This window comes from Tursiops truncatus, chromosome 19 (genome assembly GCF_011762595.2).
Source record: "Tursiops truncatus isolate mTurTru1 chromosome 19, mTurTru1.mat.Y, whole genome shotgun sequence".
Lineage (NCBI taxonomy): Eukaryota > Metazoa > Chordata > Mammalia > Artiodactyla > Delphinidae > Tursiops > Tursiops truncatus.
The window spans coordinates 50,100,254-50,126,988 of record NC_047052.1 but is presented as its reverse complement, the minus strand read 5'-3'; the positions used below and the strand labels follow the sequence as shown (position 1 = coordinate 50,126,988).

The following is a 26,735-nucleotide window of genomic DNA, read 5'->3' as shown; positions in this document are numbered from 1 at the left end:
ATCCGAGCAGGAAGGGAAAAAAGAGGACGGGGCACAGATGCCCAAACCTTTTAAGGATGAGACACAGAAGTGGTACCCTTGGCCTCCCATTCACAGCCCATTGCCTGAAACATGGTCAGCTGATCACTGCAAGGGAGGCTGAAAAACCTGGTCTTGATCTGGATGTTCCTGTGTCCTGTTAAAACTCTATTCCAGTGGGCAAATGGGAAAATACATCCTAGAGGACAGAAGTCAGATCAGCATCAGGAAGGACTGCTTTAATTTAAGAAACATGGCATCTACTAAAGCTAGATACACACCTAACCTATGACCCAGCAATCCCACTACTAGGTATTTACCTGATAGGGAACCCAACATATGTCCAGCAAAATAATGTACTAGAGTGTTCATAGAAGCTTTATTCATAATAACCAACAACTGGAATCCAATCTAAAAGTATCCAATCAGCTGTAGAATGGATAAATACATTGTACATTCATACAATGGAATACTATATAGCAGCAGAGAAGAATACAAAAACTAATATTTAAAAAAACTAGGAGAAGGGCTTCCCTGGTGGCGCAGTGGTTGGGAGTCCGCCTGCCGATGCAGGGAACACGGGTTCGTGCCCCGGTCCGGGAGGATCCCACATGCCGCGGAGCGGCTAGGTCCGTGAGCCATGGCCGCTGAGCCTGCGCGTCCGGAGCCTGTGCTCCGCAACGGGAGAGGCCACAACAGTGAGAGGCCCGCGTACCGCAAAAAAAAAAAAAAAAAAAAAAAAAAACTAGGGGACTTCCCTGGCATTCCAGTAGTTAAGACTTCATGCTCCCAATGCAGGGCGTGCGGATTCGATCCCTGGTCAGGGAACTAAGGTCCTGCATGCCACACAGGGTGGCCAAAAGAAAAGAAAAGAAAAGAAGAAAACTAATACATGCAACAAACAACATGGCTGAATCTCAGAGTGATTCCGCTGCATGAAAGAAGCCAGGCACTGATGTGTACATACTGTATAATTCTGTTTACATGAGGTCAACAGCAGACAAAACTAGGCTTTGGTGTCATAATCCAGGATAGAGGTTATTTTCGAGGGGTAGAAATGGTAAGGGGCACTGGGGCAGAGAGGAATCTGGGGGCTAGAAACATTCTTTTTCTCGATCAGGTTGTTGGTCCCACAGAGACATTCAACTGTGAAAATTCCTTAAGCTGCCCCTTTATGGTTTGTGAACTTTTCTGTCTGTGTCCTATATTTCAATGAAAGGTTTTTTCTTTTAATATTTATTATTTTGGCTGCGCCGGGTCTTAGTTGCGGCATGAGAACTCTTAGTTTGCAGCACGCATGCGAGATCTAGTTCCCCGATCAGGGATCGAACCCGGGCCCCCTGCATTGCGAGCATGGAGTCTTACCCACTGGACCACCAGGGAAGTCCCAGGTTGTTTTTTTTTTTTAAAGTAGCCCTGAGAGGCTTAAAATTTATGCAACGGAAAGGGAAAGCAGAAAAGGATTGTGACCAAGTGGCATATAGACTCGTGGTTTTGTGACATCAAGTCCCTAGGATCGTTCAGAGCTGACCCCATGTGGAGGGGCAGGACTGAGTAGGGGGCTGCAGCTACCACACCCCAAGGAGGTAGAGCTGTGGTCAGCCACCAGCCTGCCAGCAGCCACAGGAAGCCCAGAGCCAGTCAGATGTTAGCAATCCATGCCAAGGCTCTCAGCTGTGGGCACAGTGGCTTCTGAGGCAGGATGTTGTGAATTAACAGCAACAGGTCCACACAGGCTTCTGATCCTGGCTAGACTGGCTCACCGGAACTTTCGGCACTGTGGAATTTGAGACACAGGAGGTGGCAGTAAGCACCACGGGGAGACCGGGAGGAAAACTCTGAAGGATGCGTCAAGGAGAGGGCCTCTCAAAGGCTGGCGGAAAACAACACCACCAGCAATAATAATAATAATAATAGCCAACGCTCATCAAACCATTGCCTGGTACCAGGGGCTGTTCTAAGCATTTCACAATAACCTGAACAGATTAAGATACAAAGTGCTGGGGCTTCCCTGGTGGCGCAGTGGTTATGAATCCACCTGCCAATGCAGGGAACATAGGTTCGAGCCCTGGTCCAGGAAGATCCCACATGCCGCAGAACAACAAAGCCCGTGCGCCACAACTACGGAGCCCACGCACCTAGAGCCCGTGCTCCGCAACAAAAGAAGCCACTGCAATGAAAAGCCTGCGCACCGCAATGAAGAGTAGCGCCCGCTCACCGCAACCAGAGAAAGCCCGCATGCAGCAACAAAGACCCAATGCAGCCAAAAATAAATAAATTAAATAAAGAAATTATTTTTAAAAAGAAATATGAAAAAAAGGAAAAAAAAAAGAAATATGTATGTGAAACCATCACTACAATCAATTTAACTAACATTTCCATAATACCCAGAAGTTTCTCTGTGGCTTTTTGTAATCTATCTCTCGCTCCCTCCACCTTCTTTTTCAGGAAACCACTGATCCTCCTGTCACTATACATTACTTTATATTTTCTAGAACTTCATACTGATGGAAACACACAGTATGAAGATTTTCTCTTTTTTGACCCGGCTTCTTTCACTCAGTAAAATGCTCTGGAGTTTCATCATGTCATTGCAGGTACCAGGAGTTTATACCTTTTTCTTTCTAACTTTCCATTGTACAGTGTGGTAGACAGAATAATGGTCCCTGGGTTCTTCATGCCTATGTGACTGACCCCCAATGAAAACCCTGGACATGGAGGCTCAGGTGAGCTACCTGATTGGTAGTACTCCGTGCGTGTCATCACATGACGTACTGGAAAGAAATAAGTACTGTGCTATGACTCCACTGGGAGGGACCCCTGGAAGCTTGTGCCTGGTCTCTCCTGGATTCTGCCCTGTGCACCTTTTACCTTTGCCGATTTTAATCTCTAGCCTTTTACTGTAATATACCATAAACATGACTATGACAGCCTTTCTGAGTTCTGCGAGCCCTTCTAGTAAGTCTCTAAACCTGAGAGTTGTCTTGGGGACCCCCGACACACCTGTCTAGGTGTTTCTCAGTTTACACCTCTCAGAATTCCAGCGACTTCATCTCCGTTTGGTCTTTATCTCAATCTCCATTTCCATTTCCCAAACCCACATATTATCCAACTCCCAGGTCTTTCCTTGTCTCATTTTTCCTGTCTCTCCCTCTTCTCCATTTCCTTACAACATCTGCTGTTTCTGTCTATCAATTTGACAGCCAGAATTACAGCTGCCTCTTCTCTCTTGACGAAAACCACACTTTGATTATTTTTATTACAGTAAAGTGGGAATTTTAGGACATCAGAAAACAGAATAGATAACAAGAAACACTCTCTCCTTGTTCCCTATCCAACTCAGTGCCAAGCACTTCCTAGGGGTTTACCATCATTGCTCCCATCCTCTGCCAGAAAGTGGAAATCATCCACAGTCCTGAGCCCCAGGTTTCCTGGGCAGTGGGGACAGACAACAAAAAGATTTCTCATCCTCTGAACAATGTTCTGAAAGAGCACTGGCTGACAAAGCGTTAAAATGTTCCAAGACCTTTATTGTCACACTAAGAGAAGAAATGAAGAACCCGTGGTGTATCAGTTAACTATGGCTCTTGTTACAGACTAAATGTTTTTGTCCCCTCCAAAATTCGTAGGTTGAAACATAATCCCGAATGTGATGGAATTAAGAGGTAGGACCTTTGGGGTGATTAGGTGATGAGAGTGGAGCTCTCATGAACAGGATTAGTGCCTTTATAAAAGAGACCCCAGAGAGTTCTCTGACTCTTTCTGCCATGTGAGGACACAGCAAGAAGGCAGCTGTCTACAGACCAGGGAGTGATCTCTCACCAGACACAGAATCTGTTGGCATCTTGAACCTGGACTTCCCAGCCTCCAGAACTATAAGAAATAAATATTTGTTGTTTAAGCCACCCAGTCTATGGTAATTTGTTACAGAAGCCCAAATGGACAAAGACAGCTATGTAACAAATATCTCCCAATATTAATGGTTTAAAACAATAACTTTTCTTGTTGCTCACAGATCCATGGGTCAGCTGAATGGTTCTTTTGGTCTTGGATGACCTAACCCATGCATCTGAAGTCAGCTGTGGGTTGGGTAGGTGGCCCTGTTTCCGGGAGTTGGATGGGTGCCTGTGGTCTTCTTGGTTCAGGCTCTCATCCTCCAGCAGGTTAGCCCAGGCTTATTCCCATGGCAGTGGAAACTTTCCAAGGAAGCAAACGGAAGACACAAAGACTCTCAAGACCTAGACTCAGAACTAACACAACATCACATCTGCCACATTCTATTGGTCAAGGCTAGCCCTAATTCAAGGGGTGGGGAAACTGATGTTACCCCTTGAAAGGAGGAGCTACAAAGTCAAATGCAAAGGGCGTAAGTGGGGAGATTTGTGGCCACTTTTTACTTGTGACACTAGTGGGCAATGGTGATTCTATTCTGTTATAAAGAGAAAGCAAGCCCAATTTCTAGTCAAAAATGGTGTCTTTCACAGAGGATCTGCAGAATGTGTGACTCGTGGTTCAGAGCAGGAAACAACCCATTTGTGACAGTCATTAGAGACGGTCTCAAATACTGTGGCTCTCCTGGGCACATGGTAGGGTTCCACCTATTGGAGGTTTGGCGGGGCCATGTGACTTTCCCTGCCCAGTGAAACATGAGAAGAAGGAATATGTACCACTTCAGCCTGCAAATTCTAAGAACTAGTCCACGCTTGACCATATTTTTAATTTTCCCTTGGCCAGTCGGATGCTGGCTGGGGCTGCACTCATCTGAAGGCTTGGCTGGCTGGATGTCCCAGGGGGCTTACTCACATGACTGACAGTTGATTCTGGCTGTCAAGTGGGAGCACAGCCAGGATTTTAAACCAGAGTGTCTGCACGTGGGCTCTCCATATGGTTTGGGCTAAGAAGCAAAATAAACAGTGAAATGAAACAGTTCAGAGTCAGATGGCCTGGATTTTCATCTTCCCACCCACTCATCCCCCCAACACACACACTCACTGCTCTGCAAATTACTATTTAACCTCTCTGAGGCACAATATTAATATTCATGCCGTTCATATCACCCTTACTGGATGCTCATACTTTGGTTCTCAGGTTCAGGTTTGAACACAACGTCCAGGCCCTTTCCCCAACCCCCCCTCCCCCCACATGGTGGCCTAGGTTGGGACATGACCACCTGTAGCAGATTGGATTACTCTTCAGAAGTCTTCACTCCATCCACCTCATCTCCTTGGAAGGAATGTATAATACTTCCATCCCTTTATATTGGGCTTGGCCATGTGACTTGTTTGGCCAATAGTATGATGGTACACAGAACACAAACAGAGGCTTGACATGTACCTGTATAGTTAAGTTCACACCTCTGCCATCAACAGGAGAGGTCCTGGGATAGACCGCTGGTCCCAAGCATTGAATGCACTAGCCAAGGCCAGCCAAGATCAGCCCATCCACAAACACCTGAGGCAGCCCAGTCAAGATCAGCGAGGCAGCCCGCCATGCCCAGCCCCAATCAATCATGCCCCAGATGACCTCAGACATATGGGATGGCCCAGCCAAGATCAGTAGAGCTATCCAGCCACAATCAGCTAGGTGACTCTCAGCATGAGCTAAATAAATGTTCATATTGAAACGGAGCAAGACCCTAAGGTCCCTCCCCCTCCGCATGTCCTCCACCTGCCTTTCGTCTGTGGAAAAATGTTAGCCCAAGAATAAGTTTAATCAGAGAAGTGAGAAAACGAAGAAACAGAGGAAATCAGTCCAACAAGACTAAATAATAATAATAGTTTAGTCATTAAGCATAGTCAAGGACCTTTAGTTCCTTCTCAAGGGCTATAGATAATATTCTGAGCCTATCCTGTGAGCTGTCTGATACTGAAAACTCCAGCAAGTGGAAGAAGTTAACTACATGATGACCAGAGTGTAACCATGACATAAGCTGCCACAATTCTGAGAACTGGCCTCAAGGAAATGGGAACAAACCGACCCTGGAACTGAAGATTAACTGTACTTAAAACAATCAAGATGATGCTAATCAGACCACTGATGACCAATTTCAAGACGACTGTCAGAGCTGATTGTTTTGTTTCTGCATGGAGCCCCCTCCCTCTGTCTATAAAAGCTCTTGCCTCCTGATTGTCAGGGCGGGGGGGAAAGTCAGCCTTTGAACATGTGTCCACCCTCCCCGCCCCACCACTGGTTCCTGGCAACCAAAGTAAAGAAAACTTTCCTTGCCACCAACCTTGCCTCTTTATTGGCTTTTGAGCTGTGAGCAGCTGGACCACACTTTTGGTTACAATATGTGTACATCACACACAGGTTTTGATTGTTTGTTACCCAACTATAGTGAATTGATACATTACCAGCAGTATATCCACAGACTCATCATCATTACGTAGTTGCAGTGTGACTGTATGACCACCAGATTATTTTTATTTTATTTATGATCCATGGACCACATAGCAAGATGACACTGGCAAAATCATAAGTAATTGTACCCAGACCAGATGTTAAATGCAGATGACATGGAAGGCTAAAGGCGGTTTTACAACCACATAAGTTTCAGGGTAGCGTGGTTGGCGGTTAACAGGCTGGAAAAGCCCACTCTCAGGATTTCCCATGACTTGGCTGGACTTCACCCAGAATTTTCCAGAGGCCAGATGACTTGTGATATTGCAACAGATCAAGTGAAAAAGCAACTCTGAAAATCCAGTTGTCTTCTCTTGAACTGGACATTACTTATTCTCAGAAATGTAAAATAATGTCATTACATTTTTTTATTTTGGAAAATATAGCATTTCTCATTTAAAATGTTATTTATGTTTAAATGCAATGTTTCAAAATGTCCATCAACACATGAATAAACAAAATGGGGTATCTGTGTGCAATGAAATATTACCCAATCTTAAAAAGGAAGGAAATTCTGACACATGCTACAACATGAATAAACTTTGAAAACATGATGCTAAGTGAAATGAGACAGGCACAAAAGAACAAATGCTGTATGATTCCATTTACATGAGGTACATAGAATAGGCAAATTCATAGAGACCTAAAGTAGAATAGAGATTACCTGGTGTGGGGGTGATGAGGAATTATTGTTTAGTGAGTAGAGTTTCAGTTTGGGAAGATAAAAAGAAATGCTGGAAATGAGTGGTCATAATGGTTGCACAACAATGTGAATTTACGTAATGCCTCTGAACTGTATACATTTTTTTAAAATTATTTATTTATTTTTGGTTGCGTTGGGTCTTCGTTGCTGCGTGCGGGCTTTCTCTAGTTGCGGGGAGCGGGGGCTCCTCTTCGTTGTGGTGCGCGGGCTTCTCATTGCAGTGGTTTCTCTTGTTGTGGAGCATGGGCTCTATGCGCGCGGGCTTCAGTAGTTGCAGCATGTGGGCTCAGTAGTTGTGGCTCACAGGCTTAGTTGCTCCAGGGCATGTGGGATCTTCCTGGACCAGGACTCGAACCCATATCCCCTGCATTGGCAGGCGGATTCTTAACCACTGCGCCACGAGGGAAGCCCTCAACTGTATGTTTAAAAATGGTTAAAATGGTAAATTTTATGTTATGTACATTTTACCACAATAAAACCGTTGCAGAAACGCAATGGATTTATCATGGTTATTTTTAAATGACTTACTAAATAATTTTTAACTTCTCCATCTTAATACTTAAATATATATTTTTAAAATATTTATTTAGGCTGTGTCAGGTCTTAGTTGCGACATGCGGGATCTTCACTGAGGCATGCGGGCTTTTAGTTGCAGCACGCATGCAGGCTCTAGTTCCCCGACCAGGGATCGGACCCTGGCCCCCCGCATTGGGAGCGCAGAGTCTTACGCACTGGACCACCAGGGAAGCCCCTTAATGCTTAAATATCGATAAATATAACACACATACAAAAAAACTCTTTGGGTTCTCAAGAATTTTTAAGGGTGTAAAAGAATCCTGAGACCAGTAAGTTTGAGAACTGCTGCTCTATGTGCAGCTGAGGCAAGCCTGAGCTAGCTGTCCCTGGCACTTCTCTGCAAGGATCTACAAACTCCCAGGAATTAGTTTCTTCTGGCCCAGGTGGACAGGCGACCTCTAGTGGAAGTATAAGGTATTGCTTGACAGCGCAAAATTTGAGTCATTTTGTGGAGTTCGCTGAAATTCTAAGACAGAAGCAGAGATGGTCGCGAGAAATGAGGATTTTATTTCAGCATATTAACTTTAAACCGTGAAGCATGTCTCCTCTCCTGCACATTCACACACATACACACAGACATTCACACGGAGATCCACGGTCACATGCACACACACAAAATTACATACAGACATAACTAGATGCTCACAAACACACACAGGCACAGACACGCAGACAAGATCAAACACACACTCACACACACCATCTCTCCACAGATCCCCATATGTACACACACAGAAATACTTTCACACACATACAGACACAGCTTCACACATGGACACACTCACATAGTCATACACAGACACACTTTCACATGCACAGACACACACACACTAAAATAGCATATCGTTAACAAAAGGGATTTAGTAAATGAACTCATTCTCTATTTTTAAAAAAAGATCGTAATGGAAAATGAGTTTCTTCCCAAAGCCATTAAATAAATGTTGAACAAATAATTAAGATGAATCTAGGTTTGGCAGCGTGCCCAATTAGAGGTCCACAATCCCTTAGCTGAAGTCTTTGGGGACAGATGCGTTTCAGAACTCAGAACTGTTCCAATTTTAGAAAGGTAATTCTGAGCGAATGCCATATATTATGTAATGCTCCCAGGGGATTGAAGCAGACCCTGCTCCATCAGACATGTTAATATATTTGCAGCAAAATGTGTGAAAATTCACACCAACGGAGATAGTGTTAAGAACGCATATTAGGTGACTTGCCGCCATGTGAGACTGGGCCAAAATGACCCCCTGAAGAAACTCTTTTTTTGGTTGTCAGAGCTTTTTGGAATTCGGAATTACGGATAAGGGATAGGGGATTCTATCGGCAGGCCTTTCACACGTCATCTACCCATACTCCTGCTCTGATTGTTGTAAATTTTCGACTTCAACTTGGACGTGGGGGAGAACGGCAGGATCCTGGAGGACTGCGACTCTTTAGCGCCCCCTCCTGGTAGCCCCAGTCCTTGCAGTTTGGCTGAGGATTTGTCAAGTCTGCCGGCTTTGGCCAGATCCAGCAGTAGGTCCTGATTGGTCTAACCCTCCTGGCACAGGCATTGGTTCCGGGGTTGTCATGTGACCCAAGCTGATCCAATCAGACTGAAGACAAGCCTTTTGGCTCATCAGTAGGGAACTAGGCCTCCCTCTCTCTTTAGGATGGGAATGAGGGGCTCACAGGTTCCTGGATCTGTGGGCACCAGGTGAAGCCGCCTGGGGATGAGGCCAGAAAGAACTAGAAACAGTTAGATCCCTGTGGTGGCCATGGAATGGCGCTGCTCAGATCTCCCTGTAAGAGATCCTGCTGCTAACAGCACAGCTGTCTGACAGCTCCACCTCATTGGTGCCAAGGCCGCGCCTCCTTTGGGCAGCTCCCAATGAGAACACAGTGGGTACTAGTGCCAGTCCACTGCAGCCCCACCCAGGAGTCCTCTGATGGGCAACCTTTGCTCAAAGACCGCTCCAGAGACACACACACCCCACCCCCACCCCACAGACGTACAGCCAAAGGCTCCTCTGACCCAGTCCTTCTTTCCCTCTCTCCTTTCACAGCTGTCAGACTGATGGATGGTGGTGACTGTCCACTTCAGAATGGTTAAAATAGTAACTTATATGCCATGGGTATTTCATACACACAAATTTGACCACCCACCTCTCCTTGCCTCTCCATCACCACCCTGGTCTAGCCGCTATCGTCCGTCACCTGAATCACGGCTGTAGTCTCCTTACTGGGCTCCCAGCTTGCACCCCCGTTCCCTGCAGTTCATTCCCCACGTGGCAGTCGGAGGGTCCTGTTAACACCTATGTCGGGCTCAGAAGCCTCCCACTTCCCCACCTCAATCAAAGTAAAAGTCCTCACCCTGTCCCATGGGGCCCTGCACAAATTACCCCCATTCTCTCTCCCCCAACCTTCTCCTGCCCTCCCTCTCATTCACTCTGCTCCAGCCACACTGACCTCTTTGCTGTTCCTTGAACAAGCCAAGCACCTTCAGCCTCAGGGCCTTTGCACTTGCTGTTCCTGATTCCTGGAGCACTCTTCTCCCAAGATCTGCATGTCCTGCCCTCACTTCTCTTAGGCTTCTAGCCAGTAACCAGCAACTTCATCACTCCCTATCCCCTATGCCCTGATTATTTTTCTCCTTTGTGCTTATTACTACCTGATAGTAATAACATATACTTAAGTTATTCATCTATATTTCTTGTCTGTCTCTTCACTGATATGTCAGCTCCATTGAGAGCAGAAATTTCTGCCTGTTTTGTTCCCTGCTGTGTCCTCAGTGCTTAAAATAAGGCCTGGCACATAGTAAGTGCTGCATAAATATTTGTTAAATGAAAGATCAAGAGACAGCGACCAAAAGAGAGCCTGCGAAAAACAGGAAGAGAGAAGGGAAGAGAAACACACAAAAGAGGGGGGTGAGGGCTTCCCTGGTGGCGCAGTGGTTGAGAGTCCGCCTGCCGATGCAGGGGACATGGGTTCGTGCCCCGGTCCGGGAAGATCCCACATGCCGCGGAGCGGCTGGGCCCGTGAGCCATGGCCGCTGAGCCTGCGCGTCCGGAGCCTGTGCTCCACAACGGGAGAGGCCACAACAGTGAGAGAGGCCCGCGTACTGCAAAAAAAAAAAAAAGAGGGGGGTGAGGAGACAGGGGAGTGAGGGAGGCTGAACTACGGGAAAAATGAGAAGCAGGGGTTGGATCAAGATGGGGGGAGAAAGGTGAGGAAGCGGGATGAAATAGAGAGAGAGCTGAGGCGAGCGAGTCAGAACAGAGTGAGGGATAGAAACAGAGATAATACTGACAGACATCAGACAGAGACACACAAAAATTGAGAGACAAAGAGAAAAGGGGAAGAGGAGACAGTGGTGAGGGAGACACACAGACGAGAAACCAAGAGAGCAGGAAAACGGGTTGGGAGAAGTGAGTTGAGAACTAGAGAGAAGGGGGCCAGTGGGAACAGAGATGGAGTCCCTCCCTCTAACTCACCATTGGCTGGTGTCCAGGGCTCTGGGCTGACTGGATATTCCTTGAGATCCAAGCTATGGTTTTTAAAACCCCAAGGGACAGAGGTGGGTGGAGAGAAAGAACATATACTGTTCTGTGGGCTTCAAATCACCAGCTTCTTTAATCCTCAGAGAAAACTTCATGAGATAAATACTATGATCATCTTCATTTTACAGGACCAAAGAGGTTGAGTTACCGGCCCAAAGTCACACAGCTAGTGAGAGGAAGAGCTAGGATTTGAAACTGGGTGTCTTGGCCCAAGGTCAGTGCCCCTAACCACCATCTACGCTAACTGGAAAAAGGTGCTGGCTGCCTGAGTCCCATTCACTCTGGAGACACCCTCTGGGAAATGGTGCTGGAGGGGTAGAGGAAGCAGAGGAGGTCAACGGATTGACATTCCTAGCCAGGTACATATCCACAGATGTCCCAGTCTAGGAAAGAGGCTCAGCTTCACCATCCTGGGGAAGTCTCCGGTTCAAGGGAGGTAGTTGGACAGGAAACCACTTCCTGCTTGTAGGGTCCTACGCCCTGCCCAGAGCTAGGCCTTAGTAGTCGGGATGGGAAAATGGACTCGACCACCTCTGACTCTTTTAGCAGGACTGGAGTTTCTCTACCTTGGTTTGCAAGCAGCATTGCAGACCAGAGAGGTTGTACTAATCTTCAAAGGCAGCAGCGTGCTTTGATAACTTCCTCTGTGATTTCCAGAGGGGCAGAGAAGCTCTACCACCACCCGTCCATGCTCATCTCTCAGATTCCAGGAAGAAGGCCTCATTCTCTCCCAGCAGCACCCTTACATCTCCAGGTGACTTAGCCTCTGTCCCCGACATTATAATTATACGAATCACAGCTCCCAGAAACCCAGCTCTTGCTGATATCATCCCATCTCTCATCTCCTGTGCTGTAACAGGAGGCCGGACCCTTTGCTCCCCTCCAGAGGAACTTGACTTCTGCCCCAAGCATGCAAAAAACTGCAAAGTCCTTCACACTGCCTGACCTTCAACTACCCTGTTGCCGACAAGCCTCTTCTCCTCACCCCAACCCAGAAAATACATGATACCAATGGAAGAAGAAAAGGGCCCCCCGAGGGAAGGGGAGAACCCACACAGCCCACCTAGGGAGCAACGAAGATCAGATGCCAGGAAGGACTTGCCCTCACAAACTTGAGAGGGGCGGCACCTCTGTAGACAACACGACAAACACAGCACGAGGCAGCTGGGGCTGAGTTTATTGCAGGTGGAAGATGGATACGGAGATTCAGGGAGAAGGGGGGCGGGCTGAAGACTCTGTACTCAGAATCCTAAAGAGGGAGGGTCAGGAGGCAAAGATCAGTTTGCGGTCGGCCAGATGGTGGAGGACCGGCCTGACGGCGGAGAAGCTGCGAGGGGCGAGGCCCAGAGCCAGACCCTCTTCGCCCCCCATTCTTCAGGATGACGGCTCCGGAGACGCTACACGATGTCATGAAGAGGGAGCCAGACCCCAATCCGGGAACGGCGCATCCGCGGCGGGGGCGCCGGGCTCTCGAGGGCCGGCGGTCCATCTTGGGTGAAAAGGAGGGTTACCCGGGTCCTCGCCCCCCGCGGCCTCCGGCGTCTCCCCCGGCGTCTGGCGGCTCGGGCGGCGGCTGGGGTCGCTGTGGCGGCGGCGGCGGCGGCTGTGCGGCAGCTCGAGGTGGGGTCGCGGCCCGCCAGGGGCTCCCAGGAGACAAGAGACCGACGCAGCGGCGGGCACCGAGGCAGGTAGAGCACCCGCGCGGGCGCCGCAGGGAGAGGACTGCGCGCTGGGCGGCGGGCCGGCTGGGGCCGCAGGGGGCCGCGTGGGAACCCAGATGAGACCGTAATAGACAGCGAGCAGCACGGCAGCCAACGACACGCAGAGAAAGTAGGCGCAGACAGGAGCCAGGCGCAGCCAGCGGCCCCGCGGGCCTTCGCTCAGCCCCGCGCCACCCGGGCTCTCGCCGCCGCCACCCACGCAGCTCGTGCCCCGCATCCCCGCAGCCCACTCGGCCCAGCGCCACAGCCCACACAGGACCCGCCCCTTGGGCCCGCCCCCTCCGGAGGACCGCCTTCGCGCTCTAACACTCCCTCGTCCAACCCCGCCCCCGCCATCGTGGTCACGCCCCCGCGCGGGCGGGCTTCCTCCGCGCCGTAAGCCCGCCCCCTCCTCAGCCTCCGGCCAACCATCATCAACCTAAGGCTTAATCACAGCGTCTGACCCCGCCCTCACCTGGCTCTGGGCCCGCCCCAAGCACGCAATACCTCGATTTTTCTCAAACGTTAAGTCTCGGCTCAGCCGACACCCGCCAGGCTGGCCAGGCAGATGTTATACCTGTACCGGCGCTTAGCTCCGCTCTCCCTTTTCTGCGCCCTCCTCCCTGCGCCCTAACCCCGTCCCCTTTCGGAACTCGGACTCCTTCCAGGCATCTAGCTCCACCACTCCCTTGCCAAGCTCAGGCCTTTTAAGTCCCGCCCTTCCTTAGCCGCAGTCCCGCCCCAGTTGTAACTTGCGTTTCTCCAAGCTAAACTCTACTCCAACTTTCGATCCCACCCTCTTCTCCCCTTACCCTCACCCATCTTCGGTCCAGGCTCCACCTCCTTTCTCCACGAGTTTGCGCACCCCATTCTAAACCACGCCCTCCGCCGCTGGCTGCGCCCCACACCGGCATAACGGATTCCCATCTAAACCTGCTCTCGTGGTTCCATCCCACATCCTAACATCCTCCGTCCCATGGTTTAACTCCATACACCAGAATTCTGGCCCCACCCAGTCACCCTAACCACGCCCCCTCACGGGACGTGCCTCCTTCTCCATACTTTGTGTCCTGAGGTCTAAGCTCACAACCCGAAGCTCCAGATCCGCCCCACACACCAATCACGCCCCCTCCCCATCTCCTCCCCCACCACCCTCAATTTCTCCCTCTCTAAAACCATGGGGTCCAGAGTGGGCTCCGGGGACGAGAGAGCACAGCCCGGAGATCCAGACTAAGCCCCTCCTGCCTCCCCCTCCCCATCAAGGCGGGGAAGCTTCAGTCCCCTCCCAGCAGCGTCTTCAGGAATTCGGGGAGGCCTGTGGGAGGGGGGGAGGGAAGACGTATCAGGGGGGGTGGAGGAAGAAAGACCCCCTTCCTCCCGCCTCTTCCGCCACGAAAAAGCCCGCCAAGCTCAGCAATCCAGCCTGCCCCCGCCAGCAACACAGTTCAAAGGTTAGCGGAAGCACTGCGTTTAATAGGGACCGGGCTGGCGGCCGAGGAAATCAAGTTCTTCAGAAGTCACCGGCTATTCGCCATGCCCCAGATGTAAGCTCCTGGAAGCGGAAAACGGCCCGGGAACTGGCACCTAGACCCCCATGGCCTCCATAAGGCGGTAACTCGGGGACGTCTCAGCCACCCCGGTGCCACAGCGCCCCCCATTTGTGAGACGGGACTACTGCCCTGGCCCAACCCGGTTCACTATCCCTGGCTCCTCCCCCCTTACATTTAACCCTCTCCTGGCTGGAGTGTGGCGGAAGCAGAGGACAGAGGAGCGAGGCGGCAGGAGGTTAGTGCAGAGCGCAGAGGCCACTGTCAGCGGGCGCGGTCAGCGGGCGGCCCCCGGTGGCGAAGCGGCCGCCACCACTTTGCAGAAACGCACCCTCTGGAAGTCGGTGATCTCCGCCGTCTCCTGGCCCTCAGGGTCCGCCTCTGGAAAGAGAAGGGGTGGTCACTGGAGGGCAGCAGTAACCCCTGCACCCCTACCGCCGGACCCGGGACGCTCTAGCCCCGCCCCTCTGCCCCACTGAGCCTGGCTGCCGCCCACCCCGCGTTAAGCGGTTTACGAGTCTCAGACTCCTTTAATCCTCGGAGTGGACCCACGCAGCAACACCCACCCCAGCAGTAACCTGTTTACAATCGAATACATAATCTGATATAACGAGATCGCAGTCACGTGACCCAAAGGCAAAGCGCTTGGGCACCCCGGCCTCAGCCACCACCATAAACTCCGTCCTCTCGGATCGCGGGCCCACCCCACCACGGGCCTAAGCCAACCTCTATCACGCCTGCCCTACAGGACCTACCCTTCACTTCCCTTGCCCACCTCCTGAGTCCTAACCAGACCTTCCTTGGCTCTGCCCCGAAATCCTAATCCCACTCCTGGGGGAGGTCCGTGGTTCACAATCTGGCTTCCACCTGCTGGAGGTGGAGACAGGGTTGGCCTCTGGCTCCAGGTCCGCTGGCCCCAACATTCTATTTTACCCCAATTTTTTTACCCCACTATCTTACCTATTTCTATTCTAATTTACCCCAATTTACTAATTTACACCTCAAAACTCTAATCCCGCCCACAGCTAAATCTATTACTCTGCCCCTCCCCATTCTTATTTATGACCTACTTAAATTTCTAATCCTGCCCTTAGCTCCTCCCCCTGAACCTAGCCCACCCCCTTATTTTTAGATTACTTTCCAGAACCCCTGGGATGGGCCTCTAAATCCTAATCCCATCCTGGCTCCACCTTCTCACCCGCAAACCCCATACACACTCAGTTCCTAGCGGCTCGACCCGGGGGAAGTCCTTCCTTTAGCCCCACCCCCTTCACGCCCACCTTTCCCAGCAGCGTAATCCCACCCCCGTCCAGCTGCTCCCCACACCCATGGTGGAGACCCACTCCACCCCGTTCTACTCCCCCCAAACCCTCTTCCCCTCAACCCAAGAGGAAGCGGAAGGAAGAAGGCCACCGCACAGCCGCTCCCCCACCTGGAGCTGTCTCAGACCCCTCCTCTTCAGCTTTCTGGGTTCTTGGGAGGCTGGGCCCACTCTTCAAGGAGGCAGGGGCTGGCTGGTCACCTCCTGGAGGAGGAGGAGGCCCAGTCAAGCCCCTTCCCCTCCAAGTATCCCCCCACCCAAGACAGAAGGCCCTTGGGGAGTGAGAGGGGGGTTCAAGGACACACGTGGGGAGGGTCATTGGAGAAAGTGAACTCTTTATTGGGGAGGACACTCTGAATAGCTCGCAGAAGGGCAGGATCTGGGGGTGGGCATTCCAGAGGCAGGCATGGCCCATCCTCCCTAGCCACCAGGGCGGTGGGACACACGGGGTCCTGGGGCTGAGCCTGAGGGTCCCCCATGTACCCCTCAAGCACACACACAAGCAGCCAGCTTCATGCATTTCCGAAAGGCCAGGCCTCACCCGGAGAGAGGGCGTCAGCCGGATGGGCGGTCCGGGGAGAATTCAGCTCCATCTCTTCACCCCAGTCGGACACAGGCTGGTGGCCCCCGGTGGGCGAGAAGGGGCTGGAAGGCGTGGCAGGGGCCTGGGGGAGTGGCAGGGGCTCCTCCGGCCTGGCGGGCTCTTCGTCGCCACGTTCCCCGCTGGGGCTCCCGCTGGGGCTCCCGCTGGGGCTCCCGCTGGGCTCAGGCTCATGGGGCCGGTGGTCCCGGGCTGGTTCTTCTCCCTCCTCATCAGCCTCTTCTTCTTCCTCGACCTCTTCCTCCTCCGCATCCTCACTCATGTCTTCCCACTCCTCGGCCTCCCCGTCGTCACCCTCGCCCTCCTGGCCCTCGCCCTCCTCACCCTCGTCCTCGTCCTCAGGAGGCTGATGGGCAGGGGCCGGGCTCTCGGGCGGCTGTGAGAAACACAAGGCAGGTCGGGGAGAGGGTGTGGGCCCTGGGCATTCTCACACCACCTGCCAGAGATGACACGCCACGCTACCTGCATGGGCGCCTCCTCAGGGGTAGAGGGCTGTGTGGGCTCAGGGGCTGCAGACACTGCCTCCTGCGTCTCCCAGCGGTCATCGTGGTCACTGGAGGGAACAGAGGAATGGGGTGAAGCCCAGGTGGAAAGAGGAAGGGCTCCCCACCCCCAGCGCCCCCCCAGAGACAGAGCTGCAACATTCAGCTGGGTGGGGGGAGCTGGCACGCTGGAGCACCCAGGAGGAGGAAATGGTGGGCGTGTCCGTCAGGGACAGACAGATGGAGGAGGGCCAAGTGGCAGAAGAGGACTCGGATGGGAGGGGAGGAGAGGACAGATGAGGGCAAAGTGGAGAGCCAGGCCCCAACACCCCCAAAACCAAGTTCCTGACCCACAGGGAGACGAGTGCCCGAGGCAGGCAGGGCCAAGACAGGACAGATAGACACACCCTCCCACACACAAGACAGAGAATGGCCAGGGGTAGAGCCACACAGCCCCGCTGGTGCACATGCAAGGGGAAGGGGTGCCCCCACCTGTAGGCACGGGGGGCTGCCTTGGCCTGAGGTCGGCCGCTCTTCCTCTTTCTACGGCTGACCTCAGTTTTGTGCTGTGACAGGAATTCCCTGAAAGTGGGGGGCTTGGGAGGCCGGGCCCAGGCCTGGTCATCTGCAACAGAACCCAGGGGAAGTTGGGGGTGGAGGGCATGGCACAAACCACGCCCACCCCTCCCCTGGCCCCAGCCCAGCCAGCTGCCTCACCCCGCCAAGGACTCCCACTCACCATAGCGGTGGGATGGTTCCAGGGCCACGGCTGGGCCATCCTTGAACCTGGGGAAAGAGAAAGGGGGTGAGCAGGCAGCTGGGGGCACAGGGCGAACAGGAGAGTGGGAAGAGATTAGGGGGAGAGATGGGGGCCAGGGTCAGAAATCAAGATCACAGACGGCAAGGTGGTCAACCAGAAGCAGGCAGAGGTGAGGAATGTCACTGACTAAAAGGAGGACAGGACCAGGTGAAAGGCAAGGGGCAAATTTGACATCATAGTGACAAATACAGAAGAAAAAAATTCAGTATTTGACAGCCTGCCCGCCCATGAACAAAAATTTGGAAAGTACATGATCCCCAGCTCCCTGTCCGGCCTCATTTCCTGTCACTCTCTCACCTCCCCAGCTAAGCAAGTTCTCCTACCACATGGAGCTCCTGCCTCAGGGCCTTTGCTCTTCCTCAGATCTCTCAGCGACCCACCCCCTAACCTCCTTCAGCCCTCAGTCTGGAGGCTTTCCTAAACTTCCTAATCACATATTATTACATATATTATCTAAGTCCAGAACAGCAGCCTCCAACCCTCTCCACGCTCTGCTTCATTAATCTTCAGCATCTGACATGAGCTCTATTCATTGCCCATCTTTCCCACTGGACTCTAAGTTCCATGAAGACAGAAGCATTTTCCTCACGGCTATATCCCCATCACCTAGAACCTTCCAAGACACATAGGAGGGACTCAATAAACGTTTGCTCATGAAATCATTGCACATGTGCAGTAGTGAGACTTGCTGCTGGCTGCTCTGAGGACATAAGAGGAAAACAATTACTTTCTCAGTCTTAAGCCTGAGAACATCTCCCCAAAAGCCCCACCTGTCTACACCTTAGAAAGATCAGCTACCGTATCTGTGCAAAACATTTCTCATGCTGGCACAGGCTTAGCTCACAATCCAAAAATAAATGCTCTGACCGCCAGGCACACAGACAAGATCCTCTTTCTGCAGCCAGCGCCACGGCAGAGGATACAGGATGATGTAAAAACTACAGCTGTTGACCTTAAGACTGCCGTTGGCGGCTCTTCCAGAACCTCTCTGTCTTCGCTGTGGAAGTCAGTGCTCCTGTGGATGATGCCTTTGCTTTCAGTTTGACTAACGGGATGTTTCCTGGGACCCAAAAGGGGACAGAGTCAGACCTGAGGATAATAATGCCACCGGGATAAGGAGTTTGGGTTGGTGGGGAACAGGTTAGAGGGATGAAGGGAGGATGCAGAGGTGTAATCACTATAAGTAACTCTTCATGCCCTCCCTGTGTGAGAATTCACATCTGTGCCCTTGGCCATGTAGCCACTGCAGTACCACCCACTAGAGTGGGCAGAGTTTAAGTTCCTGCCACAGCAATGCAGGGTCTGCTGGCTATCAGAATAGGGAAGCGTGTCCACTCTCCCTCCTGCACATCTGCCAGTGCCACGGCCAGCACGTCCCCAGGGAGCCTGAAGGGAAGGCACACCCAGGTAGACCCACAGCTTCAAGTCCAGCCTGGATCAGCCCAACCCAGGAGACCTGTGAACACGTGAGAAAGAAATGCTTTCATGTGTCCCTGAGATTTGGTGGTGGTTACGCAGCATCACCTAGCAACTGCTAACTGATACACAGGGTGAGAAACCAGAGACAGGCAAAGGAGTCAGAAGTCAGGGCCGAGGTCAAGAAGCCAAACAGAAGAGGCAGGGTGGAGACTCACATGCCATCAGTCTTCTCAGCATCCCACTCCCTCCGCCACTGGCCGGTGGGCTTGCGGTGCCGCTGCAGCCGCTCCTGGTCGATCTTCTCCCGCTCCTGCTTCCAGCGCAGGTACTCGGACCGCTCTCGGCCCGTCATGGAGAGCGTCATGTCCCCAGCGCCACCCAGGCCGGCCCGGCGGCCCTGCCCCCAGCAGACAGGCAGTCAGGACCCAGCTACAACCCTCCCCCGCCACACCCCCTCCCCCAGGCCCTCTAAGCTGGGGGGAGGGGGTAGAGCCACCGGCTCAAGGTCACACGTGGAGAAGATCAAAGCCACATCTGCCCATGTGGCACCTTCTCAGAGAGGCCATCCCAGGTCTCTGTCTCTTAGTAGCATCCCTCTCTCCTCTGTCCCCTGACCCGGCTGGGCTGGAGTTTTCTTCTCTACACTTGCCATTACCTGACATCTTATTACATGGTCGCTGATTTAGTCCCAGCACCCAAAACAGTGCCTGGCCCCGGCAGAGGCCCAGTAAATATCACTAACGTTAGTAATGAGAGAACATCGCCAAAACACACCAGAAAGCTTCGGAAGGAAAACAGTGTGGTGCTGGCTCAAGAACCGACAATCACTGGGTGGGGGTGGGGGTGGGGGGCGAAGCCTGAGTGCAGGGCTGCTGCCTCTCCCTACTCTGTGTCCCCTGCGCCGCATCCGGCCCTCCACACACACTCCACCCCTGAACCCAGAGACTGGCTGCCGGAAGGAATGTCGTGGCCCCGGGAGCCCCGGCTGCCGGCACGCACCTGCCGCTCCTGCTCGAGGCCGCAACGCACCCGCTCGAAGTCGGGGCCCCCCCAGTTGCGCCCGTGCCGGCGGCTGCCTTCCCGACGGTCCCGCTCAGGCTCCTCCAGGGGCCCGCTGCGTCGCCGGGGGTCGTCCAGGAAGTTCCGCACTGGGTTGGGCTCCAGCACGCCTTCCTGCGGGTACACGGAGGTGGGGGGTGTTGGCGGGCTCCCGGGGCCCGGCGGCTCCGCCCCACCGCCAGGGGCCGCCCGAGGCACTGACCCGCTGGTTGCGCTCGTACTCTGCAATCTTCTCCATCTCTTCATTCATCTTCTCAATGTTCTGCTTGCGCCGCTCCTCCCACTCCTTGTTGGGGGAGGGAGGGGACAAAGAGAGACACAGGGTGTCAGAAAGAACCACTCAACCCGAGCGTCCGTCACCTTCTGAGGCTCTCTTCTTAGGCCTGCGTGCATGGCAGCCCCTGGCTGGCAGCTGGGCATTGGCTCTCAGTGTGTCCCCGGTCAACCGATAAAGGGGCTCAACGTACCTCGACTGTCTGTGCAAATACAGCGTGTGCTGACCGCCTGCTTTCCGTTTGGGGTCTGGAATTTGTGCCTGTACTAGGCAGAGGGCACCTATATGACCAGCCCCGGATAAAAAGCCTGGGCACTAGGTCCCTAATGAGTCCCCAGTCGATGACCTCTGACACGTATTGTCAATGCCAGAAGAATGAAGTGCAGCCCATGTGGCTCCACTGGGCGAGGACTCTTGGAAGCTGGCACCTGGCATCCTCCAGACTTCAGCCCATGGGCCCTTCTTTCCCTTTGCTGATTTTATTTTGTATTCTTTCCCTGTAATAAATCTTAGCTGTGAATCTTTCTAGCAAAACTCTGAACCTGGGAGAGGGGTGGGAACCCCAGCACACTATGGCTGGCACGGTAACAATGCCACAGTAATAACTCGGCACATGGCCAGGTGACCCCCACAATCCATTCTCCTCTCCTTCCAAGGTAACAGAATTTGAGATGAGCACGTGGCATTTCCAGGACTCAGCATACAAGAGAGAAATGAACTTCCATCTGACTGAAGCCATGGCGCTTTGGGGTCTTTCAGTTACAACAGCTTAGCACCTACAAATAATAACCATCCTTAAATAACACTCACTGAGCACTTACTCTGAGGGTTTCAATGTCTGATGTCACATGATGCTTACAATAACCTTTAAACCTGATTTTCATTCCCGTTTAAGAGTGAGAACCAGGAAGTTCTCAGAGGGGAAGTGAGCTGCCCAATGACAGGGAACTAACAGAAGAAGGCTGATCCCTCAGCCACCACGCCAGACAGCCTCCCATTCTGCTAACCTGCGTGGTGGGGCACTGGGAGCAGTTACAGTAAGAACATCACTGTTTCCCACCAACAAATCCGGGGAGTGACACAGAGAGAGCACGTGCGTACGCACACATGCAAGAGAAAGCGTGCGCGCATGTGCTACTGGACAGAGCCCACCAGACAGCACCAGAAAGAGAAAAAAGAGACGGGCAAGGAAAGGCGGGTGGGCAAGCACACAGCAGACAGAGAGCAAAACAGGAGAGATAGAAAGAGATAGGGAGAGTACCTACAAGCACTGGCCTGGAGGAGGGAAGGAGGGAAGGAGGGACGGAGGGAGGGAGGGAGGGAGGGAGGGAGGGAGGGAAGAGATGAAAAAGAGCTGAAGAGAGGGGCCGAAAAAGAAGCAGAGAAAGATGGATGAAGGAGACAATCAGTTTGAAAGCAGGAACAGAAAGAGAAACAGGACAACGTGGAGCCTCTCCAGAGGACTCCAGCCCCTGCTCGGCTCCTACCTTGGATTTGCGGTCGGCAGCTGAGGCATCTCCAGTTCCAGAGAGATGAGGGGACCCCCTGGCCCGACCCCTCCGGCCGCGGCCCCCAGCTCCTCCTCGAGGCTGCTCCCCGGGACTGTCTTCCCAGCTGCGGGATGCCCGGCCCATGCCTGCCCGGCCCATGCCTGCCCGGCCTCCATGCTGAGGGGGGATCCGGCCTCCCTTGCTGGCCCCTGGGGGCCGAGGGGTCCCAGGAGACCTCCGGGAGGGACCCAGGTTCTTCTCCTGGAAAGGGGGGAGGGGGGGAAAGTACAGTCACTGGGGCAGGGAGACAGGGACATCCCAGGCCCAGAGGGCAGCTGCCAGGATCAAGGCTCCCACAGGTCTGGGGCAGCTGGGAAGGCCTTTGGTTCTCAACCCCCCCCCCCCCCACCCTGTACTCACGAGTCCCCACCCCGGCGTGGAGCTCACCATTTCCATTGCCACATTCTCCTTCTCCACTGAGCGGCCCTTCCGGGGAGCTGTCACCGCTACTCCCTCGAGTTCAGCTTTTTTACGGTCCTCCTCAATCTCCTAGGAGCAAACAACAGAGATAGGGAGTGTCAGGGGTCCTCTGTACCAGCTGGATTCCCACAGCCCCCTGAACTTCTCCCAAGTCTGCCCCAGCCCAGACCTCTCTCTGGAGCTCTAGACAAGAAAGCTGGTCACTTCAGCATCTTCCCTCAAACTCCACCAGGCTGTTCCCCTGCTCAGAACCCTCCTGTGTGTCCTTCTCTGAGTCAGAGCCAAAGGCCTCCCCACAGCCAACAGGGCCCTACAGAGTCTGGTCTCGTTACCACCATGAACTCACCTCCCGCTCTCTCCCCTCACTCTGACTTCCTCACTGTTCCTGGAACCTACCAGGCTCAAACCTGCCTCAGGGCCTTTTTCACCCGCTGTTCCCTCCCACAGGAACACTCTTCCCCCAGAGATCCTCCAGTCCCTCACCTCCTTCAGGTCTCCGCTCAAAAGTCCTCTTCTCAGGAAGGCCTTCCCTGACCAGCTCCCCTGCCATTCTCTCACCCCTCCCCCTCCCCCATCACTACCCCGCGTTATGTGTATTTTGCTAATCGTCTGCCTGTTTTGTTCACTGATGTATACCCTGAGCCTAGAACACTGCCTGGCACACAACAGAGGCTCAGTATGTTTTTGTTTTTGTTTTAAATGAACGAACGCATGAAGAATGAATAAGTGAAACCCACTCCTCATCCCATCTCAGGGACAGCCCCACCACCTACTCTGTCACCTGTGACAGGGACCTGGGCCTCGTCCTGGACCCTCTCTCCTCTCTAACTCCACCACGGCCCGTCAGTCACTGAGTCCCTCCCAAAAGCCCTGTTCCAGGCCGGGCACCTCTTCTCCACATCCCCCACTGAAGTCCCTGCCCCACCTTCCTCCTTGTCTCCCCTCCTCCCACCCACCACCACACAGCAGCCAGAGGGGTCTTCCTAAAAAGGCATTCTGACCTGGCCCCACTCCCCCTCAGAGCCCTCCAGGGCTCCGCAGTGTCCTTAGGAAAAAGTCCAAACTCTTAGCCTGCTGGTGTTCTGGGCCCTGCATGGCCTGGCCCCAGCTGATCACTCCAGGTCAATATCCCCCAACTGACCCTCCCACTTCAAGCTCCAAGTTTTTGCGCAAACTGTTCCCTCTGTGCAAAACGTGTTATGCTTTCCTTTTCGACTGACTAATGGTCTACTCACCTTTTAGGTCTCAGAATCCCCTCCTCCAGGAAGCCCCCTTAGTATCCCCCGGGCTGGGTGAAGAGCCCCCTCTGGGCTCCCACAGAACCCTGAACTCCTCCATCCCAGCCTTGCCCACTCTGTCATCACTGACTGAAGCCACAGCTGGATCCCTACTGGCCTGTGAGGCCCGGGGACCAGGGCCATCTCCATCACTGCTGCTTCCCCAGCACCACTCAGCAGTGGGCCTGGTGCAGTGAAGACACTGGAGAATACTTGTGAACAAATGAATGAATGAATGATGGAATGAAAGAAGGGATCCCAGGCTAAGGCCTTTGGCTTTTATCCCAAGTGATGAAAAGTCATGAAAAGGTTTTAAGGAAGGGAGAGGTGAGGGAAACTCACTGCGGGGAGGAGAGGGGATGGGGTCTCCCAGGGCGGGGCTAGGGCACCTGGTAGCGCCGGATGAGGGCCTCATTCTTCCGCCGAAGAGCCTCGATCCTCTTATCTAGCTCAGCATCCTTCTCCTCCTTCGATTTCAGATCCAGTGTGGCCGACTGAGAGGGGTAGACAGTTCAGAGACAGTGAGGAAAACCTACACCCACCCCAGTGCCATTCAATCTGGTGTCTGAGAGTCAGGAACCTGGGTCCCCTCCTCCCAAGGCCCCTGCCCCAAAGCTCAGATCCCAGAGACCCCACTTTCCTTCTCACCATTCCGCTGGCAGGATGGGACCAGGGTCCCAGCAAACCTTCCCTGCAGAATCTGGACACAGCACTCGGGGTTCCTGAGGTCAGAGGGAACAGAAGGACTAAGGCCAATGACTCTACCCAATCTGTCTCCTCCTCTCCCATGACGGGGCCTCCTCTAACGCACACACTGCACGCGGGCACACAAACACCTGCACTCCAAGGTAACGTTAGCCCTCACTCCCACACCTTCTTCTTGAAGTGCTAGCCCGCCCCTTACCTGGAAATGTTTAGACTCAGTCCTCTCCGAAACGTTTTGGACCCACCCATTTCCCATAAAAACAATGTAATCACACCCACCTTGGAAAAGTTCTGGTCCCGCCCCACCACTTAGGAAAACATCCCATACTGCTCCCTTCAAAACGGAAATTCTAGGTCAGTCTCCACACCTCTGTGCTGGGAGTTTAAACCCGGGCCTCTATCCCAGGAGAGCTTAGGTAGGGCCCCTGCCCCAACCTGCACAAGAAAGTTCTAGGCCCAACTCCTTGTGCCCATTCCGGTGCCGCCCACATCCCCGTTAGCAGTCTACATATGCCTCTTTCCCAGGAGTTTCACAAACGTCTTATAACCCCACAGTCAATACAGTTCGAACCCCACTCCTATTTGCTGCCCCTACACTCAGGAATGTTCTAGCTCCACCCCCAGCATCCTAAGAAAGGTGCCGCTGCCTTCCCGCACTCCCACAAAGATTCCGCCAACAGGCCCGGTACCCACTGGAGAGACTTCCTGGGTCTGGCTTGACGTCCCAGGGGAAACTGTACCCGCCCTAGCGCGGACAAAACTTCTCCGCCCGCCCGCGGCTTTCTAGGTAAAAGCTTCAGTCTCCACCCGGTAGAGAACGCCACAGGCCCGCCCCGGGCCAGGGCAAACTTTCTGGCCCCGCCTTTCCCGCCAAACCTATGGCCCCGCCCACATGCTCGCGTCATTAATCCCCCCACCCCCGGCTTCCGACTTTCCCAGCCAATCCTCTGGCCCCGCCCTCTATATCCCCAGGCAACAGCCTAAACCCGCCCCCTCCTTCTCGCGTTATTACACAGGCCCCGCCCCCGGCTCGCCAGCCACACCCTGGCCCCGCCTCCAATTCGCCCTTCCAACCTTCTGGTCACGCCCCCTGGCTCCGCCCCCGCCTAGTCGAGTCAAAATCTGACCCCGCCCCCCGGTACCCCTAGGTTCTGGATCAACGGCTAGCTTCTTCACCACACTCTGGCCGCGCCCCGGGCTCCCGCAAAACTTTCTGGCTCCACCCCCAGCATTCTCTGCCAGCACTCTGGCCCCGTCCCCAGCTCCCCGGCATCTTTTTTGGCCCCGCCCTCACCCTCGGGTCAGCCCCTGGGTCAGCCCCTGGATCCGCCCCTGACTTCAAGAACCCACTTCCAGGGCAGGCAAAACTTTCTGGCCCCGCCCCCAGAGTTTTCGGCCAGAGTCCCGGCCCCGCCCCTAGCTCTACGGGTAACACTTGGCCCTGCTCCCAGCCCAAGCACTACTTTTCGGCCCCGCCCCCAGCTGCCCACCCACGCTCCGGACTCGCCCTCAGCCCGGCCCACCCCGGCCCTGCCCACCCACCGACGTCCCGCCCCTCCAGTACCCCTCCAGCTTCCCTCGTGGGCGTCCAGTCCCCGCCCCCCGCAGAGTACTCTGACCCCGCCCCCGCGGGCTGCTCGCTACCCCGCCCGTGCCCGCACCCGCTCCCTGTACGTGGGGCGTCAGGCCCCGCCCTCTCCGGGCGCGCTCCCGGCCCCCTTCCCCGGTCACCTGTCCCGGAGACCCCGCGGCGTCCGTGACTCCGGCTCCGTCGGCCTCCGCGTCCGCAGCTCCCGGGCCGCGCGCGTCACTTCCCCCCCGCACCACGTGAAGAGGTGCACTAAAGCGGGTCACTTCCGGTCTTGCCGGCCGTTTCCGGGAGCCTTAAAGGCGCCGCGCCCCCCCCCCCCCCCCACCCCGGGTGAAGGAGGGAGTGGGTTGAGCCGGTCCGCAAGAGTGTTCAAAGGTGTTCTGGAAGCTTGTGTTACTGCTTTATGCCTGAATTACCTTCTTCCACGGAGAGGAGACACCATCCTCTCTCTCTGGCCTCTATCTGCTTCTCCTCTTTTCTGGTTCCAATAAATAGATGCCAGGCACTGGGCAATGACTCCTGGAAGCCTGACCTGCCAGCTTGTGCTGGGGGTGGATGGGGGATGCCCCACCCTCCTGCCAATGAAACCTTACAGTTAGTTGTGGGAGCTTAAAATTTCCAACGGAAAGAATCGTTTCTTCATCCTCTAAATCAGAGTTGAGTGACAGGCTGTGTGCTGGGGGGTGGGGGGGTGAAGCGTGTTAAGGTGATGAAAAGGCAGACCCTATCCCTGT

The 26,735-nt window shown here is 53.8% G+C and overlaps 2 protein-coding genes across 9 annotated transcripts; both read right to left on the bottom strand.

Moving 5' to 3' along the window:
- Positions 1 to 12,395: 12,395 nt before the first annotated feature.
- INAFM1 (InaF motif containing 1) lies at positions 12,396 to 13,741 on the bottom strand. The gene has a single exon (XM_033844409.2). It carries the CDS (start codon positions 13,171 to 13,173, stop codon positions 12,643 to 12,645), a length of 531 nt encoding a protein of 176 aa, XP_033700300.1. The 5' UTR covers positions 13,174 to 13,741; the 3' UTR covers positions 12,396 to 12,642.
- On the bottom strand, positions 12,396 to 26,260 carry CCDC9 (coiled-coil domain containing 9). Of its 8 annotated transcripts, none has more exons than XR_012328048.1 (18): positions 26,142 to 26,222; positions 24,690 to 24,744; positions 24,354 to 24,427; positions 24,095 to 24,199; positions 22,396 to 22,497; positions 21,946 to 22,209; positions 20,387 to 20,470; positions 20,125 to 20,298; positions 19,341 to 19,522; positions 18,659 to 18,766; positions 17,626 to 17,672; positions 17,379 to 17,511; positions 16,867 to 16,957; positions 16,345 to 16,780; positions 15,915 to 16,007; positions 14,814 to 14,863; positions 13,748 to 14,250; positions 12,396 to 12,724 (listed from the first exon to the last, which is right to left on the bottom strand). XR_012328048.1 is itself a non-coding variant. In XM_073796063.1 (12 exons), exons 2-12 carry the CDS (start codon positions 24,354 to 24,356, stop codon positions 16,316 to 16,318), a joined length of 1,650 nt encoding a protein of 549 aa, XP_073652164.1. In that variant the 5' UTR covers positions 24,357 to 24,427; positions 26,142 to 26,260; the 3' UTR covers positions 16,122 to 16,315. The 8 variants fall into 8 exon arrangements, 1 of the variants encoding a protein (XP_073652164.1); XR_012328047.1 differs by lacking the exon at positions 26,142 to 26,222 and adding an exon at positions 25,104 to 25,260; XR_012328045.1 differs by lacking the exon at positions 24,690 to 24,744 and having other exon boundaries at positions 26,142 to 26,260.
- Positions 26,261 to 26,735: the final 475 nt, after the last annotated feature.

What these genes read in the sequence shown, in the direction of transcription:
- INAFM1 (XM_033844409.2), bottom strand. Translation starts at nt 13,173, where the DNA reads ATGCGGGGCACGAGCTGCGTGGGTGGCGGCGGCGAGAGCCCGGGTGGC.
- CCDC9 (XM_073796063.1), bottom strand. An exon ending in AGTACGAGCGCAACCAGCGG is followed by an intron (nt 20,299 to 20,386) that starts GTCAGTGCCTCG and finishes GTGTACCCGCAG; the next exon opens with GAAGGCGTGCTGGAGCCCAA. An exon ending in GCTGAGAAGACTGATGGCAT is followed by an intron (nt 17,673 to 19,340) that starts GTGAGTCTCCAC and finishes CTCTTTCCCCAG; the next exon opens with GTTCAAGGATGGCCCAGCCG.